The sequence below is a fragment of the Anopheles stephensi genome, chromosome 2, assembly GCF_013141755.1.
Source record: "Anopheles stephensi strain Indian chromosome 2, UCI_ANSTEP_V1.0, whole genome shotgun sequence".
In the NCBI taxonomy this organism is placed as follows: Eukaryota; Metazoa; Arthropoda; class Insecta; order Diptera; family Culicidae; genus Anopheles; species Anopheles stephensi.
The window spans coordinates 43,354,851-43,375,383 of record NC_050202.1 but is presented as its reverse complement, the minus strand read 5'-3'; the positions used below and the strand labels follow the sequence as shown (position 1 = coordinate 43,375,383).

The window sequence follows — 20,533 nt, the reverse complement described above, 5'->3', positions numbered from 1 at the left end:
ACGCAGAACTGACTCTCCATCTACGGATAACATAAAGTCAAAGGAAGCCAAAAATGGCAGGCCCATACTTTTCGAGGTTGTAGTGCCAAAGAAGAAGAAGAGAATAATATAATCCACCATTTTCCGTCTATTCGATAAGGCCATATCCTTTTTGATTCCGTGGCCTGTCAATGATTGATACATTCAAAGGGGTTGTATCAGTACTTTTGATTATTGTGTTGAATAGCTTAATCACCAGCTCTGGTGAATCTAAATGTAAGCGATCAATCCAAAACTTTCTACTGAAAACTCCACAATATTTTTACAATAGACTTAGCATAGCAGCTAAAATCTTACAAACAATGCGGCAAAAATGTATAATTTTTGCTGCTTCTTCTTTTGACTTAACGACCTACTGGGACTTGGCGTTTCAGATATGATGTGATATTCACTTTTTTTACATGATCAAGACCTGCGTTACTATGACCAGTCTTCAAGAACATCAAATTCTTCAAATGTCTTTTTAGTTAGTTTTCCGATGGTTGGTTCACCAATCAACCAAACAACAGCACAACAAAACATAATTTTCCTTTCATTGATATGTGCATGTTATGCGAAACATTTTGGGACACAGGTACTCGCGATGAGAATGTTGAAGCATACTTGTTCTATGTGCAGTGAGACAAACAACAAACGGCGACCATTTTTAAAAGAATTAAAAATTTTATCTAGACCATACGAATAAGGTAGGTCTAAGCAAGTTTTTGGCTGTTAAAAAAAGTTAAATATACAAAAAGCGATTAGACTAATAGAAAATGAAGTAAAAAGTGTAGAGATGAAGGGAATGCTGTTTGTAGTGATTTGAAGCTTCTATTTTTTCGGACCGGTACGGAACAAGTTTCTTTTCTGAAAGGAACAAAACGAACCTAGCAGATTTGTTTCACTTCAAATTTGAAAATATTTTCTAAAAACTATAGTAAAGGTTACAAAAACACTTAAAGTTTAGTGATAACAGCACATTCTAAATAAGGGCATATAGCTTTTCCAAAAACCATTACACTTGCTTTGTTACTTTGGGCTAAGATTTTGCTTCAATCTGAGCAAGAGAAAAAAAGACAACAAAATATTGTGATTATATTTGAACTACGGAACGATATGCCTATTGCCAGTTTTTTCCAGGTGATGGAGTTTTTTCAGAGAATTCATTTATTCTTCCTCATTCACCATCAAGAATCGACTCTTTTAACAACTCTTTTGAGGGTAGTTATAATAAAACTCATCATAGACAGTTTAACATCTCTTTTGCGGTTGAAATCGCAAAGACCAGTTGATGTAATTCATTCATTTGCATCATTCATTCATTTTTACTGAATCACATGATTTGTGATGAGACGGGAACACTCACACACAAAATCTCTACACAATTTATACTAAATTTAAGCTTTAATATTATCCAGAATCCATTGCATGAAATATGAAACTCTCGAGCTAATGCCAGGAACACCCTGCGTACCACAGCGTGGCCCGGCCGAAATCACACCGTACTGCACAAATCGGAAATTATACTCCGGTACCTGCGCCTTCATCGGACCACCAGAATCACCCTCACAGTGCAGTGTGGCATTGCCAAAGCCGGCGCAAATTGCATAGCTGCTTAAACTACAGGACACGGGCGGGATGCGTGCCTGCAAAAGAATCGGGCTAACCTCCAGCCGTTCGGTCAGACCCCAGCCAGTAATCCAGTACAACGTAGGATCGAACCCCATCAGACTGCTGGTGAACGGAAGGCATACTGGTGAGACGTCACCGGAACTGAAGTCGATCGTTTGATTTAATCGCAGCAGACCAACGTCATGGCCGGAGCGTACGATGCGCGTGAAGTTTGGATGATGTATAGCATCCTCCACACCGTACCGTTGAATCGGTGCAGCACAAGTGTCCTCTTCGCAATCGGGGTCTGTGCGCGTGTCAAACTCACCTATTCGTACATATCGCCTGTAAGTACACGGCAAACAGGTTGTTAGTCACAGGCAAATGGTACAAAATACCATCACCACTTACATTCGCTCCATCTGACCATCGATACAGTGAGCCGCCGTTAGAACATAGCGAACGTTGATGATTGTACCAGCACATTCGGCACTCTCCGTACCGGACGTGTTGGACACATACACGATCATTGCCATCCAAGGATACTGGAAAAGGCGCGCCTGTTGGCCAAACGCGATCTTGTTAATGGTGCCCGCAAGACCACAGTTCGATCGGTCGAAGAATCGAATGTTGGGATGATTAACCATGCTCGGGGCGGCGGGGGCAGCAGTAGTAGGTGCCGTTGACGGAGGAGCAGCTGTAGTAGTAGTTTGTACGGCTGTAACATCACAGCAAACATGATACCCGGTGGCCTACAATAAATCGAACATTATTGATATATTGTATGATATTCTGGCTGTCGTTATCACTTACGCCTTCTGGAGTAGTACAAATCGATGCCCGGAGAAAGCGTGCCTCATCCGGCGTGGCTGTCGTACCGCGGGCAGATATTTGACGCAGTAACCTTGCCACCGGCCCACACTGCGCCAGCGGTACACAATATCCAGGCCGATTGATGACCGTGGAACACGCGGGAAGATCCTCTCCGGCCCTAATTCCAAACTCAATCTGCGGTGCTACAAAACAAAACACATAAACAGCAATTCCGACCGTACTGTACACTCTTCCTACACACTGTACAACAGCTGGTTCCCTTGTTGATAAGGCCACATGTCACCCAGGGGTCACTGGTGAGTTCTTTCACCGTGGACTTTTTGGATTTGGTTGTTTGTTTGTTTGTGGAACGAAAGAAAAAGATTACTTACGCTGCTTGATCCGTGTCCGAGCACAGCACAAATAATCCACCTGCTGTAGGTTCGTGTAGCACCAGTTCTGCCGAACGTACACATCCTGTTCCTCGGACTCAATGAAATCCAAGCAGCGTTCCGACTCCGTACACAGACCCTCGCGCCCGTCCTTTGTTTCACATTCTTTGCCAGCTTCCTGGTCGAAGATGAGCAGTGACTCGGTGCAGCACAGCTGCGACTGGTTGCCCACTGGATCGCATCCGATCGTGAACGCTTCCAGTTCGGACGCGATCGTTTCCGGGTTGTCGACCATGGCGCAGCGGGCCGGCGGTACACACTTCCCATCGTCTCCGAACGGCGTCACGCAGGATTGCCAGCTGACGCGTTTGGCCAGTTGTCGGGTGCCTGCGGTAATCGAGTTCGGATACCGATCCGGATCACAGCACACGAATAGCTGGCCCGACTGTTCGTAGCAGAAGTTGTCGCGCAACAGTTTATGCAGACGACGATCGTACCGCTTCTGTAGTACCATGCTGCGACCATACACCGCTGGACAGTCCTCGATGGGTGCACATTCTACGGGACATTCGAGTGCCTCGTTTGTGACTAGCTCCGTCCGTTGCTCGGAGGCCGTCTTCCCTGTACAGCATACGTGCAAGGTCTGCCGAATACATTGAGCTATTGACTAACCATTAAAGCAACCGAAGCCCATCATACTTACACCGTCCTTTCCGTAGCTGCATGCCCGTTCGCTCAGAAACGCTTCGAACGTATCAGCAGACCGGAATTGCAACCGTAGCAGGTGTTGTTTGATGGCCGGACATTTGGCCACCGGAACGCACCGTCCTTGCAGCGGTTTGGCGGAACGTGTCTGGCATGGTCGATCGCCGGCAGAGACATCCACACCACAGAACGCAACAACCACTAGTAGCACCTTCCCAAGAGGCGTCAACATCCTTCCCGTGCCGAAATGTACGAAGAATCAGTTCTTGGTTGTACGCAGTTCGACAACGCGGCTACGACTAATGCCGGCCGAAGAGCGAAACCCGAGGACAACAACGCTCACAACCCATAACCTTCAAGAACGCAGCGGATTATCGCTCGGCAGGCATCGGCAAACGATTGCGCACACGTCCAGCATACAATCTCTCTCTCGCTTCGACTTCCGCGGGTTGACACACGCCCGTGTGGAAGGAAGAAGATCGAATTTCAAGATGAACAACATTGCTTCACCCTTCCGACCGTCCCGTGCTGCATCCTCCAATAGTCCGGTCTGGTCAACAAAAGCAACATCCCCAGCAACTGAGGTGCTCAACCGGATCGGCTTCCTCTCTGATATTCGACTTTTTATGTCTGCGTCACGTCACTCTGTTCCGAACGAGTTGAACGAGGGTTTTGGATTTTCCATACACCCCCGGCATCGTGTTAAGAGCCCATAAGCCCATTCTGACGGCACTTTGCGACGTTCGCACGGTCGTATGGGTGGTGTACGATTCTTGGCTCGTGCTATCTCAGGAACGAGTTTCACGACTCTACCAAACCGGAACCCTTCGCCGAACATTGGTCTTAACGGTGAGCAACCTGTGTCGCGGACAGAAAAGCTTCTTTCCGATCGAAAACAACAGGTCGAACGATTGCTTTTAAAGAACAAAAGGAACATTTCTTCGCGTTGGCGTCGTGTTAAATAGAACGGCACACACGCTCGATGGTCGAGAACACTGCCAATCGGAATATTTACTCCTTAACTTTAACTGATTTTTCTACAGATAAATATCTCTTATCTCTTACTAGCGCATTAATCAATTACACTAAATACCAGCTACGTTCTGGATTTTGAAATGATTAATCGCACCCCGTCCGAATCTTTAATATTTAATAACCCTTTCCCCGTGGCAGGAAACGATGAGAATACCTAGGATCAAAACGATTAATTACTTGCTGTGGTGATTTGTTTACACAATTTCCATTATAAAAACGCTGCACCAGAGGCTTTTGTTCTTCCGTACTCAAGATGAAGCAAACGCATTGCGCTGTCTTGCTGCTGTTGCTGGATTGCGGATCTTTCGGAGCCAAAGCATCGCTCGATGCACTGCGCCACAGTGACTGTCACTCGAGCACGGTATCGATGGAAACACAAATCCTCGAGAATTATCTCACCAACCAGCACACCGTCACAGTGATAGAATCGAGCAACGAAATTCCGATCATGGCGCCATACTGTCTGCGCAATCCCGTGCCTTTGAACGCTTTCACTCTTCATCGGTAAGCGAAGCTGACGCGTGTCGCGTGTGTCATTTTCGTGATAACATTTTCTCGCGTGATTTTTTTCGACAGTTTTCAACTATTTGTCCAGCAATCGTTAAAGAAAAACACCCAGCAGTTGGAGTACCGCATGAACGAGTGCTTTGTCGGATCCGGTATCATTGAGGAGCTGCTAACGGAGCTTTTTCCCTATCTGTCGCAGTACAATCCGCGTGCAAAAGTGCTCCTTATTACGCAGGACATGGTTGATCGAGAGCTGGTCGAGCTTTTTCACGTCGCCTGGTACAAGTATCGACTGCTGCAGATTATTGTGCTTAATCGCCACGGTAACGACACTATAGAAAGCTGTGTGTTTAATCCATTCCGGAAGGAACTGTCGCCGGAGCTGCAAACTTTGCCAACGTTCAAATCCAATCTGCACTGCAACCTGCTGGTGGATGGCACCGAACTGGAATCGTACAACCGAGAGTTGAACCTTTTCATCAACGACAGAGTGTACAATCTGAATGGATATCCGCTTAACATTGCGATGCACGTCAGCAACGGTTCGACGTCGGCCTACGACTGCATACTGGGGTCGGTTAGCTTCACTGACATCGATCAGGAGATTCTGTCCATTATGCAAAAGCTCATGAACTTTAGCCTGGTTCTACACAAAAATGAACTGGAACTATCGATCGGATACATCCACCAGAATGGGACACCGGTGGGGACGCTTGGACTGATCGAAAACAATTTGATCGATCTGGCCGCTAACTCACGCATCATTCACAACTATGATACAAAGAATTTGCTCTACCTGCACTACATATCCACGGAGAAGCTGGTATTCATAACGCCACGAAACTTTTTCAAAAATCGAGACAAAACGCAGGTCTTTATCAACCCGTTTAGCGTGGCGTACATGCTCACGAACGTGCTGCTCTCGTTCGGTGTGCCGATGATTATATTCCTGCTCGAGTGCGCCGCCTACAGGCTGGACGTTCCACGTGAAACGCAACACTCGTCGTTTGGTACCAAAGTGCTCAATTTGGTGGGCATTATCTACAACGTGTCGGTGAAATTGCCCCGGGCGGCACGCAAGCGTTGGATTATTGTTGGCCTGCTGGTTTACAACATCGTATCGTATCCGATCTGGCAGGGCGTTACGATCCGCTACCTTCATCCGAGCAATCAGCAGGTGAACAACATCAACAGCCTGGAGCAGTTGGTTGAAACGGACCTCGAGCTCAAGGTGTCCCACTACCACGAGCATATGGTGCGGCACGAAGGACCCCACCTTCTAAATCCCGTCTACAGCGCGCTATCAAATCGGTTGTCGACGAAAAATACTTCCTCATTGCGCGATTCCATTGAGCAGATCATCATTCACCGCAATTCGGCGCTACTGATCGCGGACGAATATGTGCCCCTTGTGTTGGCTGGCAATTACAAGTGGATACCGGGGAAGCCGGATGGCATATGGCCGATTCAGAAGCCGATCTACGAGTTTTATAAATCGATGGCCGTCCCGAAGACTTCGCCGTTCGTTGGCACGTTTAATGCGATTGTGCTGCACTGTGTTGAGGCCGGTATGAACGATCGGTTCATGCATCAGCTTGAAACGGTGGTTCAGTTAATGAAAATTAGACGCATCCGGGAGCATCCTTCCGTACCGGATTACATCGTCTTCAATATGGAGCATTTGTTGCCGCTGTTCATTTTCTACTTTGCGATGCTCTTACTTTCGGGGGGAATTTTTATCGTTGAGCTTATCGCGAAGCGGATCGAACGTGCGCGCTCTCCTCCACACGTGGTACAGCGTGCCGAAGAGTATGTACCGTTTGATTTTACCCTTTGAATTTAAATTTTCGCTTATACTATCACTCACAATGGAACAATATTATTATTTTAAACATGAGCAAATCATGCTTTCGGACCCTAGAAATACGATTAGGAATGTTCGACATGCTTCATTGTCTTATCATTTTATGTATTTCACTCAGTAAATTTCCAATCGATTCTAGTCACTTGATTATCTACATGTCCGGCATATACAAAAATTTGAATAAATTTTACCGCAAAATACCCGCAATAATGTTTTGCTCAGCTTGCTAAATTACCTTTCCGGCCGTACTAAATGTGTATGTGCCGTGCCGACGATTTGCATGTAAACTTTGTTACTTTCAAACCTGATATGAGTTCTATTCACCAAATGTGTTGTTCGTTTATCTAATACAAATTGTACGAAGGATAAGACACTGCTCATCCTTCACTGGAAATTACGGTGATGCCGGGTCCGATTGAGCAATTACAACGTATGTTCCTAGGTTCCTAAAAAACAACAACAAAGTTCCTCTCATTCTAACATTATACACGACAGGCAGACCGATTGCATCGCATCCGCTGCCCAGCAGTTTACATTTTGGACTGTAAATTTCATTCTTTGTGCTTTCAGCGTAAATTGCGGAGGAGTAAACAAACAGTCTTTTGAGGTTTCACAAAGTCACATCACAAACCTTTCGCATCGTTTTGCCCCTCCTTGCTTGTTTTGTCTTCTTAGCCACACACAATTACATCGTATGTGCTTCAAACAAACGTTTGCTTTTGGTTAAACGTTTGTTTGCTTTTGGTATCGTCTGGATAGGTGTATTGGAACGATCAAGATCCTGCCGCGGTGCTAAACCGGTACAAAAATGTGCACCTCTTGTACTATGTTCTGCAGTTCCGCCATCGTATCGTAGGGGGCTTGTAGGGAAACCAACCGCACACCATTGTTGTTTGTAATCTCGATGTACGACCGTTTCTGGAAAACTTTTAGGCAGTTTCGTACAGTGTCGGTGGATATGCTTTCACCTGCAAGTGAACGAATGCGTCTGTTAGTAAGCATACAACACCCTGTGCGGCATATTAAAGCGTATACCAACCATATTTGCAGTCTCCTAGCTCTACGCGGGTACTAATCTCTTTGATGCACAGGCGAATAAATTCGGATTCCACTATAGAATTACCGTCCAGCAGCTGATGCAACGAGGACGCCACTGCCGAGTATGTGTTCGTAAACGGTGCCAGTACCGACTGTAGCACAAGCCGATCGCAGTGCTTTTCTGCTGGGAAGTGTATCCGCGTATCGTCCTCATCCATTCCAAATCGCCCGTGCGTGGTGGAATTGTGCTGATCATCGAAATAATCGTCCAACTCTTCATCGTCCACATCCAATCCGTCGCACTCCAAATTTCGTGCCAGTTTGCGCGCCATCATCTGTTCCTCGGTAAACTCCCGTTCCGGCTGCAACAGGATCTCCCGCAGGCAGAGTTCCTGCAGTGTGTTTTCAATCACCGTTTCTAGCTTCTGGCACGGTTTGCATAGGATGAACTCATACATCAGGAGCTCGGCAAACTCCATACACATTTCTAGCAACGCCCTTCGTCCGACCGTCACCTCTTCCACGTGATCGTGCCGATCGGTGTTTGCTTTGCGCTCCGTTTCACGCTTCAGTAACGTTGCACACGTAACCACGATCGATTCGAGCGCAAAGTGAGGTATGAGACAGTTCGAATAGTAGGAAAGCTCGATCACGTTCGGAATCATAACTACCGGTTTGATGAACAATTGCCCATTGCGCATTTCTTTGGACACTAGACCGGGGCCTAAGAGATCGGCTGCGTAGCGTATGACGTCGTCGGAAGAACCCGTGAACCCAAGATCACGGACTCCATTCAGCACGGCACGCAGTTCATCGAGTGCCTCCACCAGAATCGAAAGTGGCGCTCCGTCACGGAAACGGTTCAGCAGTAGGAACGCTAAAGCATTTGTCGTCATGACAGATGTGGCACGGGCACTGTCGTACACCACGTGGCGTGCAATGTTGTCGATCAGTTGCCGTTGGTCCTGTTCTTCCTGCACTACGTCCGTACCGAACAACGAGGATGAAGATGGTTTGTGTTGTAGCCGTCTGACAAAAAAAAAAAACGAATAACATTTCAAATGATCAATGAACAACAATCCACAGGCTGCAAATTTCAACGTACAGCTGCATTTCTACTTACCGCATCTCTGGGGTGTAATTGTGCGCGGTGTCGGATTTACGCAACGACTTGACCAACTCGCTTAGCGAGAACGGTTCATTGAAATCAATCCTCATCAGTCCGTATCGGGCCTTCAGCACCTTCATGATTGCCGATGCCGCCGAAGCAAAGCTTTCCGGAATTTTCTTCTGTCCCAGCTGCTCTCGCACAAAGTTACCGTCGACCAGCTTTTCGTAGTTGATTGACACCGGTACGATCAATGCGTCCGAGATACTTTTGTCATTGAATGCGTCCACAATCACTGAAAGAATGCCACTCTGCGCAAGGAGAGTAATAAAAGATTATATTTACTTTATAGTACGTTATTTAGTTGCGAGCCACATACAATGCTACAGTAAACATATCACTGCGAAACCTACCTTCGGCATGCAGGGTTTACCCGTACGGGTACGACCACCTTCGATAAAGAATTCGACATTATGCCCGGCCGTCAAACACTTCTGCAGATAGGTGTGCAAAATTGCTCGGTACACGTGATCCTTTTTACCGGTAAGCGGGTCGATCTTGCGCTTAATGAAGAACGCTCCATCATAACGCAGAATGCTACCAAACACGGGAATGCGAAGATTGTCCCCACCGGCTACCAGCGGACACTTGATATCGTTGTTCAACAGAATGAAGCTAACCATAATGTAGTCCAAATGACTGCGATGAAGCGGCAGAAAGATCAACGGAACGTCTGGGTGTTTTTCGATCGCACGTTTTATCATTTCCACCTGCGCCGGATGGGCGGCCACACCGGACATGAAGCAGGGCAGCAACTTATACAGCACCCAGGAGGTAATGCGCAACACAAGGTTCGAAATCTTTGAACGCATACCGATCAAGATCTATGGCAAAGGTGAAGGAAAAATAAGCATTTATAAGTAAAATTATATTCTAGGCGAATCTGACAATCCAATGACAACATTCACCTTTCCTGCTCTTCGTTCATGATTCCGTAGCATCGCACTGTAGTAGCTATCTTCGTCAAAGCTTTCATCATTCTCCGCAACTCCTAGCTCGGCACGTTTATCGTTGATGGATTCTTTTGCGGCCATATCCAGGGCCTCCTGCACACGCTCATCGGGCAACACGGCACCGGCTACCTGCGGGTACGAGAAACGGCGCACGCGCGTGGCCTGAGCTAGATGCGGACACCAAACACCCCAGTCGAAGGATCCGGGATTGTTGACACGAGCGTACTGCTCTCCAGCGTGGGTTGTTACGCGCAGAATGTCTATCGCATGGCGTCGCCGATCGTCCGCGTCGAGCTGAGGACGCTGTTGAGTAATAGTTGGCGGTGGTCGGCAGGTGAGAGGATTAAGGAAAGCAAAACAAACCACAGATTAGATTCGGTTTGGTGTAATGTGTGATAGGAATGAGGCATCGCGATGATAACACCCTTTGCGCACCCAAACGTGATCCAGTTGATAGATACGATGCTGGCATCCGCTGCCAGCACTTGCGTCGGTTCCAGAGCGGTTAGATAACGACCACCTTGAATTCCAGCTTCCCGACGCCCACATTGTGCATTTTTACACCATCTGGTACTACACGATCCGACAAGATTCTTCGATTCTTTTGACAAAACTGTTAAAATTCACTTCACATGTAAACGTCCATCAACATTACATTTTAACCAGAGAGTTAGGCTAGGTGACCCACAAATGAATAATTTTGACAACCTAGACTTACACACTCCCATCTGTTTCTAGGGGAAGTAAAAATAGAATTTTAACCCGTGACAATCGAGAGCAATGCGTTGACTGCCAGTGCAAACGTTCCCGAGGGGCGAATCGGCCTCAAATCTCTCAGTTTCTTGGACGATGACTATCATCATCATCATCACCGCCATCGTCGCACCTTAGAAGTGATCATCAAACAGTGAGATTGTGCGAGAGAAACGGTATCATGTAATGCGCGTATATCATTCAAGGGCGGAATGCGAGTGAGAACAGAGTCGCGTGAATGCTAGACGTGCTAAATGGTAAAAAAAACCTGTATGTAAATGCGTTTTACTCGTGCAGTTGTTTTATTTTACGGGCGTAGACAAAAGAGTAGTGAAAGTCAATTGTCGCAAATTTGGAGATAAATTACAAAGGATAGAAAAGCTCCAAACCTACCAAGATTCATAAACCGCATGCAGATAAATGTACAAATATATCTTAAGACTGAAGGAAAGATTGTTTTACATCCTAACTAATATTGCATCACTCAATCAATAGAAGATAAATTATATAATAATAAATAATATAATTCGAATAAATCTCGAATTTGTTGTATTAGTCATGGAACACACACAAAAATACATTGATTGTGCAAAGTTATCACACAGTCTAAAAAGGTGTTAATTTACAACAATCGAACTGGTGATGCCCTATACTGGTGATACGCGCGTATATGGTCCAGAAATGTAAGCGGATGAACGTAGGTGATAGATAGGCTTACAAACTAACTTACGCTTTCTGTCGGCGAGCAGTGTGGACATGCCATGCCAGGAATTGGTTTCAATTCCGGTTGCACGTGCGTTATCGGCATTTCCTTTATGTGGAAGAGACTTTGCTGTCGCACCTGCGGCGTCGCAACCGTGTTGACGAAACATAAATATGTCCAATTTGCAAATCAATCCAGCACGTACGTACGTTCGAATAGAAGATGATCGTAAACCGTTTTTCAGCGGGTGGGAGCAGCGGATGATTTACGTTTTAGTGTGAGCGTGTATTGTACATGTAATGTGCAAATATGCATCGTGGATCGTGTGTGTATCGACATCAATTCCGTGGGTACAAATGATGAAGGATTGCAATTTAAAACAAAATAAAAGTTGAAAATTAAGAAGAAAAAAAAAATAAACAAAATCATATATAAGAATAAAAAACATAGATTCCGGCACCATCGATAGTTTGAGAGGATTGGAAAAATATAAATTAAAATCAAGTTATTCACAACCAGTTTTCACAGCAGGAACATAAAAAAGCACATACATTGTTTCAATCGGATTAGTTACACTGCAGGAAACTGTTCCGAATCCTGTACATACCTGACGGTCAATGTCAGCATTTAACTCACGCTGCCGTCTTCCAGCCTCGCCGAAACGCTTAAGCATCGAATAGGTCGAAAATCCTCCATTTTGTTGGGTGTCCGTTCCCGGTGCAAACATGCTCGGTAACCGGAAGGAGCCGTATGCCTCCTGAACGCGGTTCGATATGATATCGACCATATCGATTGCTCTGTAACAATTGAAAGAGAAGATACTGGTATAATAACAAGCAAATATTATGTGTTTCACAATAAGCCCATTTAAGCGATTGTTTGAAATATATTAAAGATGACTCTGTTCTGAAAAAATAACGTAAAGGAAAGATAAGATGAGAAGTCTTATAATTATCCACATCTTAATTTCCAATTTTTTATTTAAAAATTGTGGATACAAAAAGTGTAGATTTTGTGCACAAGTTAGTCAGCTTTTCCACAGAATTGATTAGTAATATGTTATAGTTACTAATCAAAACTTCTAACATACAGCACAGGACGTGTTTCAAAGTTGAACATCAACCGCACTGTATCCTTCAAGACAAAACTGATTATCCAGTTTTGGGAAAACTATAAGACAAGGCAGCACGCAGTGTCTGGGCCTCTTGAAGTTGTAGTGTCAACAAAAAGAGCAAAAAAAAATTCTTACACGGTAGTGCCTATACATTCGATTTATGGAACTGGAGTTTAGGCTTTTTGTTTAAAAAAATTCCGACCATAAGTGCTTCAAAGAATAATTCTTTACAACCTGCAACGCAAATAGCAAACAGATAAAGGACAATTTACCCACTCCAACCAACAACAGCTGCCTGAAGTATCGATATTACCCACCACTTACCATGTAGGCTCAATGGGATGGGAAATAAGAATTATATGATCCTCTTTTTTATTTTTATACCACGGCCTAATCTTGGCAACATGAACTTTGCACAACAGGAGGATTAGCCAGCGCCCGTGCCACTCCACGGGTATTGATTGAACACTCAAGCCTATCACCCGCACTTGTACTTGGGTATCTCATCAACCAATGTCGATAAACGTCAGGCAAAATAAGTCACCATTAAATCAAAGTCCAAAGTCAACCAAATCGTGCCATTGAACTGTTATAGGATAATGACCTGCAGCAGTACCCTGTCGCCAGGACAATACAAAGCACGTACGCCAAAGATAAACGCAACTAATTAGAGTAAATCCACTCCCCCAAACCCACAAGTCAGGTCGATTATCAACCAACCTGATAATGTTCCCGGGAAGTGTCAAGGTCGAAGGGTTAAGATCAGACCAACGCGAATAGATGGATATTTTGGGGCAGACAATTTGATACTAGATAAGGGAGCTTTTTTCCGCGAATTCGAAGCACACCACCAAGATAAGTGCCCTTTGCTAAGCGGATCAATATTTTTACAATAACGAGCAACGAAAGGGTTGGTAGCAGCAAACAAATACTCCTCCTCCTCTCACAACGGCAAGACACAGTTAGGAAGGGGTGGCTGATACTGCAGGTACTGATACATTTACAAAATACTGCTCTAACCATTACCCCTGGTTGGACGCTGCCTGTTTGCTGCTATTGTTTGCAGAGCATGCCGAGCTGGGCGGGGCGGAGAAGCAAACGGTTGAAGATGCAATCAATCGTCAATCAATCGATTTTCCCTTACACAGTTATCAAAACTTCTAATCTAATCCCACAAAGTGTTGCAATTGAGTTTTTTTATATACTGTTTGGTCAACAACATACAAATAATCACACACTGATAAAGCCAACTTCCACTTGAGATCGCAGAAGAAACTTGTATAGAATTCATCCACCTCTTTCGATATGTTTTCGTTGGTTCAAAGACTGGTGGTGCTGGTTCACTCTGTACGCCTCGGAGAAAGAGTTAATTTAGCCCTACGCTACGGGAAGAAAACGCTAAGTATCAATTGCATTACTGGGTTCGCTTAGCTGATTCTCTATTGCCATCGGCGGCCTTGACACTCTATGTACGCAACGGTTGCACAAGTGCGCAATGGCACGTTACGAAAAATACAAACAGCACAAACAAACGACACTATCTTTGCAACGAATCATTCCACTGATCATCAGAGAAAAACGAGTTTAATTTTGCTGCGTAAGTTCAAACCGACAACTGTAAGTATATATGAACTTATTACAATGCAATCAAACACCGGTTTCGTTTCTCTACTGACGTTCGCTAAATTTTACATAATAAACACGTGCGCATACACTCACGCAACTTGCAATGCAGTTGGAAGATTGCATTTCACTTGTTCCGTTTGTGGTAATCGTATTTCCTAGTTTTGTAAAATAGCGGTGCTCTAAATATGAACGGTGACCGGTTGGTGTCATCCACTGCATGCCTCATTAATGAAATCGAGCTAGTATGTCAGCGTTAGGCGTTATGCAAATGGCCTACTACAGTGCCTTTACGGTTCCATTATTACATAAAGTAAATGCAGATTTAATCACCCAAAAAGCTTGAGGTTATTAGCATCCGGAAGTGTTTGCTACTAGAAACATTACAAATAGATATATTTTTTAAGACAATTTCGCATCAACAAAGAACGCCGAATGCAAATCTAACAACGCCGGTATTAAGCAGCTGTGACAACTGTAGAAAGACGCATGTCAACTGCACACGGTCTCGCCGCATCGTGGGAAATTCCATACTCTTAAGATGCAATTGAACAAAGGGTAAGTGATTGGATTTCTTTGATTATCTGCATTCTAGAATTCTTTTGTCTTTGATAACCGCATTGAAAGATATTGATCGTGTTAGTTTCATGTCCACTTTAAGAAAAGTTTTTTTCTAGATTCTCATCAGTATGTAATGAATATGTATGTCCTTGCTAGAACGATTTATTTGAAGGATTTAATGATTTAACCCAGACAGCACATCTACGGTAGATGCTCAGATTCGCTTATTTTATGGAATTTGGTTTGCTGATGAACAGTTTAGTGACCAAAACAAATTAAATTTATTCTGACACCCAAATTATTCCCCCTACAGTGCGCTCACATGACTTAGAAACGACACACATTTACAGTTTTCCAATAACAAAACCACCTGAACACATAGACACACTCAAAACGTCTTAGATGTCATATACACTTCTTCTCCATAAACGCATGCCAGCATAGCATCGTAATGTGTCGTACAATTGAAGCAATTGTGAGTGTTTAAATGTTTACATCGACGGCACACAAAACACGTATACAAATTGAAATCCATTTCGTGACGCGGTTAAGTGAGTTATTCAAATTCACAAACGCACATTGTCCCTTCCCCTGCGAACTGTGCTGAAGAGCTCTGATTAATCACACAGCCGAACCAGCTATCACAGTTTGGATCCAATGGTGGCAAATACCAGGATACCAAGCGTACGATCTTACGCTTCTTTGACACCACTAGAAGCTGGACAGATAGGTGGGAACAGCAACCGTACGCACGTAGCATTCGCTTGACTGAATCCAATGTCACCGTGGCCCTCACAGGGCTTCCGAATGCACGTCCCCCCCATTGATGTTACCTTCGGGTGTGTCGAATCAATGCGCACATTGCTTCCAAATACCGCGCTGGACGGGTTTACACTCACTCCCGTAAAACGAGGTTTCGTACTTGACACGTACCAATCGACTCGTACACTTCCGAAATTTAGCCACCTACAACCACCGACCGTAGCTGCGGTGTTTCTGTAACCATCATCTGCAAATCTTTCGTTCCTATAGCCAATCAATTTTGAAAAATCTGCAAGGTTTGCAATCGATCAATTGGAAGACATAGGCAATCGCTATCGGACAACCAATCGACCGATCGATCAGTTGATCGGATGAAAATCAAACGCAAGGAGCGGAAGAAAGCAAACTACACCACACACGGTGGCTGACACAAGATCCCCCCCCACACACACACACATACCACTCAGGCGAAGATTTTTCAAGCACCACGCAAAGTGGGTGCACTGAAAGGTCAATTCAGACTGTCAGAACAACTGTTGATAACGAGGATCAGTACATGGTTGAATCGTTCCGCCGATCTGGAGCGTGATCACCCAAAGCAAGGTCTCATAGTAAAGCAATTCCAGCACCACTGATCAACGCATGATGGCTACTAGGCTACACTCGGCCATACCACATCCTTACCGTTCTTTGTTGAAAAAGTATCCTATGATGCAAAGGAACAGCAACACTTCCAGAATTCCCAGCATTTTGATGTGCGTTTAAGGTTTACCGCATCCAGCAATACAAATCACACGGTTCTGTTTTCTAATCAATGATCGCGAACGAGCGCAGTTAGGCCTAACGCTTGTTGACCGATCACAAGGACGAATGTAAATGTCCTTGCATATCCTATATGCACTTTACTTTGATTTTGCTTTACAATGCTTACACACAATCAACGATCATCACTAGCTTATTACTTTGCATGTCCTGTGACCAGGACTCCAAAGTCTTAGCGAAGGCACCCGCACGAGCCCAATCTAGGCGCAAACAGAGTTCTCCCTTTTTCCTTTCACTTTTAGTCGCTACCATCCGAGCATGACGTCGACAGGCTTGCACTACAATGACAACGAACACGGTACAGCACTGTCTTTTTGGCACCGGTTCAAAGCAAATGAAACAAAACCCGTATACAGAAATACCACAGTGCCGAATCTGATACTCGCGGGTGCCGAACACCGCGTGATCACCGATGCTTGCTCATCAATGGATGCACTTCATCGAATCGATCCACCTTCGATACATCAATCGGCCACACTAGCAGCTTGTTCGAGAAACGGTATCATCAATGGTACAGATACAAATGGCCGTATTCTTTCTACTGGGTTACGCTTCTAAACTGGAACAAAGCTGCTTCCATCCAGCTCCACTTTCACCACGCGCAACACAATCAGGTATGCTCGGAGAGACCAAGAACACTGCCAAGACACGTACTGGCACGACCCGTCGACTCACGCGGACGGGAACGTATAATCACTAATCAAGAAAACCAACTATCTCTCCCCGGTCGCGCACGCTGATGCCATTCGTCTGACCATATCCGACGACGATAGGAGAAGCTATCGAGTGACTGCCGGCACCGAGCGCCGTTCGCGATGATTTTGTTCGTCCACAATCGCATTCGCACGGTCCCGTCACCTCACCACGCGACCACCACCCACCCTCTTGCCCAGAAGGTTTTGATTCTGAGGCTTTCAAGCGAAAGATTACACGCCATCGCACGCACACTCTCGAAGGAGACCCTGCAGCTTCACAGCACCCACCCTTCCCTCTCACAAACGGGGCGGGCAGGCGGGCCCGAACGACGAAGTTTTCGCGAGCCGTGCTATTCATTCGCCGTTGGCCAACACACAGCCAGCCCGCCAGACAGTCAGTACACAGCACCAGTATGCTCGGAACGTCGATCGGTGTGCGTTCCGGCGCTGTATTAGCGGGCAGGTTGACTGATAACCCCGTGCGCACATTGAATCAGCCGCGGCGGGTAGTTAGAGTACTCTGGGAGACAACGAACTGAGCAAGGGTGGTGCTATAGATGGGGTCAGGCAAGTGGAACTACGGCATGACACAATGTACTCCCAAGCTACTAATGCTACAGTACACTCAGCATCGCCTGGTTAGCGTCTTCGCTGTCGTCTTTGTTCGTATCTGTCACACACAACAACAAAACAGCAACAACACAACAATTCGATAAGGACAGATGGATGGAACGACGAGTTCCTCGTACCAAATGGAATCGGAAAATAACGAGTCAAGAAAAACCCAATTTACAGCCGACAAAAACCAAAAGGTATCATCTTTTCTCGTAACATTGGTGTAAATTTACACGTTACATATTTACATTTACATGCATATGTGCATGTATAAAGATCAGAATCAAGAATTACCCCGCTTGGGCAATAATGGACATCCAATGTGTAATGGATAGAGAAGGAACCGACCCGGTGACGATCGAATAGGAAGTGCAGCTTTGAGCCAGAAGGAAAACACATCGTAAATATTGTTGGCTACGTCTTTGTGCTGCGTACGCAAAAAGCTAAAAATCTCTGCAACGCTCAATTCGCTGGGACCAGAGTCTATGAGCGTGATGCTGACCAACCTCAACCGCTCGTATCGTGTCCTAGAGAATCGTTTGAGGTTGCGATAAAAACAAAAACTAAATGACTAGCTACAAATAAACATTATGCCTACATTATTATGTCTAAATTGAATTGTTCCGCATAATATTGTGCTATTTATAAACGTTGAAGCAGTGTTTAATATCAATCACAAAGAACAGCTGACTAATCGCCATACATCGTTTAGATATAGATAAATCTGCTCATCCTCCATAGTTTTACACATTCTAATCTAAAACAAACTGATTAGGAACAATGGATGATCGTTGTCATCCCAACGTGCGATAATTGTTATCAAAAAATGATTTGCCAAGCAACAGCCACTAATCCCGATCGGCAAACGTCTACAAACGACTGATTTAAATCACACCAAATCCACCAAATTCCCCCATACATCACTGAACCCCTAGGGGTTTGTGCTTATCATCGATGGCAAAGGCGCACACGCCCGCTGGATGTTCAAAGTTCAGATTGCCCTTTTGCCACAGCACCAGCCCGAGGTTCAAAAAGTCAGGACACATGGAGTTAGCTCATCCAACAACACCACACAAATCCCAAGATGGTCAAAGCTACCTTAACAATCAGTGTGATTAGATAACAGAAGCAAGAGTACTTAAAACGCAGGCCTAATCTAAACGCACACACACACGCAAGGAGACGGTGTTAATCGACTTAATAAAAGCTCCCGAAAAATAAAGCTGGAAACAAAAATTGAATGGAATCACCCAGATCAATCGACCGACATGCAAAAGCATTACATGTTTCGTCGCAAACTAAGGATTGACCTCCGGTCCAGCGGACAAGATAAGATTTCCGCAGTCCGCTGAATTGTCGTGACGTAAATAAGATCGCCACCCTATCGCCGCCCTGTAAACGGGACGGCGTGAACCGAAGGCTCGATCAGACGCGAACACGGTCAATTGATACGTTTGCCGGTCGGCCAGTCTGTCGGTCGGTTGGTTGGTCGGCCGTAACACGAATGGAGAACCGCACGACGCGTGCTTACTTACTGATACGCCATCGCAACGATTTTCGCGGTGGCGTGATGCTCGGAAGCACATGCATAATCGTTTGCCTGACCATGGTTTAGTGTGTGAATACGTCGCGTTTTGGCATTTGCTGTGTAAACAATTTCAACCGCTTTCCGATTCGGCACTGATGACGACGCCGATCCGGCTGTCGGTTGTGTGGTCGGAACGAACGATCACCGATCGTCAGTAGTAGTGTGTGGAGGAAGCTGACAATTTGTACCAGTTTAGCATTCGCGTAAGATTATTTACGGTCGGCAAAACCTACAATAAGAAAAGACTAGCTTTTTAACACAGTAACTATGGTAAAGTGTTATACTTGAGTTAAACTGATTATTCAACTAGCTTACTTGAACTGCGTGGCATTGACAAATTCAATTTTTATGTATTTTTTCACTATTTCTTACACAGTGTAAATGTTTTTTTTTTTTTTTTTTGCAAAATAACGTGTTTCAAATTTTCCGATCAGCCGGAAAGAAAGTTTTCTCTTACGGAAATTGTTGCACAAGTGCAAGTTGCATCTGAAGAGCATCGAGGATCGGATCAGTAAGTCGCTTCATAGACTCACCGCTTGTTCTGGCTTGTTTACATATACCACCAAGGACAACAGCCCAGAAATGCAATTGAATTGTTTTTAAGCCCGAAAATACTACTGCCGCAACAGTAAAACCATATGAATTTTATCAAACTTACCTTGCAAGAACAGTTTACGATTGTCGAAACCAAGCCACCTACTAACCAACTTTTGTTTTGTCGGTGAAAGTTTTTGTTCAGCTTGCCCGAGGGAATCAACGACACTGCCGTGTACCATATAATACACCGGACAAGCACATGCAATTTCACTGGTTATTGTTTCTCTTTTTAATTTATCCGAATTTCCTTTGGTTTGCCACGTTTTGGAATGCTGGCGTGCGGATATGTTTTCACCGAAATAATTACAAACAATTTTTAACGAAGCTGTCAAATCGCTCCGACATTCAACGAAGCAAACGTCAAACACCGGGTTGTTATTTGACGAATGTGTCAAATGCGAGGCATGCGCGAGGGTGAGTTGAAATGTTGCTTTTCTGTTAAATCTGCAATAATAAAGTTACAGTATAAAATATAGTAACGGATCTGGATTTAATTTTGAAAACGAATGTGCTACATCGAAACATTATACAAGAAATAACCGATACTATTACTTAATGTCCTTTGTACAATTTGTACCTAATTGACAGTGGTGAAC

General features: G+C 44.8%; 3 protein-coding genes and 1 long non-coding RNA gene across 9 annotated transcripts; 2 read left to right on the top strand and 2 right to left on the bottom strand.

Moving 5' to 3' along the window:
* Window positions 1-1,156: 1,156 nt before the first annotated feature.
* Window positions 1,157-4,851, bottom strand: LOC118507525 (serine protease 7-like). Its single transcript, XM_036046091.1, has 5 exons — window positions 3,538-4,851; window positions 2,835-3,477; window positions 2,443-2,645; window positions 2,041-2,381; window positions 1,157-1,974 (listed from the first exon to the last, which is right to left on the bottom strand). Exons 1-5 carry the CDS (start codon window positions 3,769-3,771, stop codon window positions 1,416-1,418), a joined length of 1,980 nt encoding a protein of 659 aa, XP_035901984.1. The 5' UTR covers window positions 3,772-4,851; the 3' UTR covers window positions 1,157-1,415.
* LOC118502380 lies at window positions 4,828-6,918 on the top strand. The gene is made up of 2 exons (XM_036034601.1): window positions 4,828-5,078; window positions 5,151-6,918. Exons 1-2 carry the CDS (start codon window positions 4,828-4,830, stop codon window positions 6,916-6,918), a joined length of 2,019 nt encoding a protein of 672 aa, XP_035890494.1.
* A 111-nt stretch (window positions 6,919-7,029) lies between these two features.
* Window positions 7,030-20,241, bottom strand: LOC118507522 (glycerol-3-phosphate acyltransferase 1, mitochondrial). 6 transcript variants are annotated; one of them, XM_036046083.1, is made up of 8 exons: window positions 16,305-17,297; window positions 12,168-12,357; window positions 11,588-11,698; window positions 10,060-10,407; window positions 9,505-9,975; window positions 9,107-9,402; window positions 7,985-9,012; window positions 7,030-7,913 (listed from the first exon to the last, which is right to left on the bottom strand). In XM_036046083.1, exons 1-8 carry the CDS (start codon window positions 16,367-16,369, stop codon window positions 7,738-7,740), a joined length of 2,685 nt encoding a protein of 894 aa, XP_035901976.1. In that variant the 5' UTR covers window positions 16,370-17,297; the 3' UTR covers window positions 7,030-7,737. The 6 variants fall into 6 exon arrangements, with proteins under 6 accessions (XP_035901976.1, XP_035901979.1, XP_035901978.1 ...); XM_036046086.1 differs by lacking the exon at window positions 16,305-17,297 and adding an exon at window positions 19,999-20,241 and having other exon boundaries at window positions 7,036-7,913; XM_036046085.1 differs by lacking the exon at window positions 16,305-17,297 and adding an exon at window positions 19,288-19,313 and having other exon boundaries at window positions 7,036-7,913.
* LOC118507529 lies at window positions 19,445-20,237 on the top strand. The gene is made up of 2 exons (XR_004905662.1): window positions 19,445-19,610; window positions 19,775-20,237. It is a non-coding gene; the product is annotated as an uncharacterized LOC118507529 (long non-coding RNA).
* Window positions 20,242-20,533: the final 292 nt, after the last annotated feature.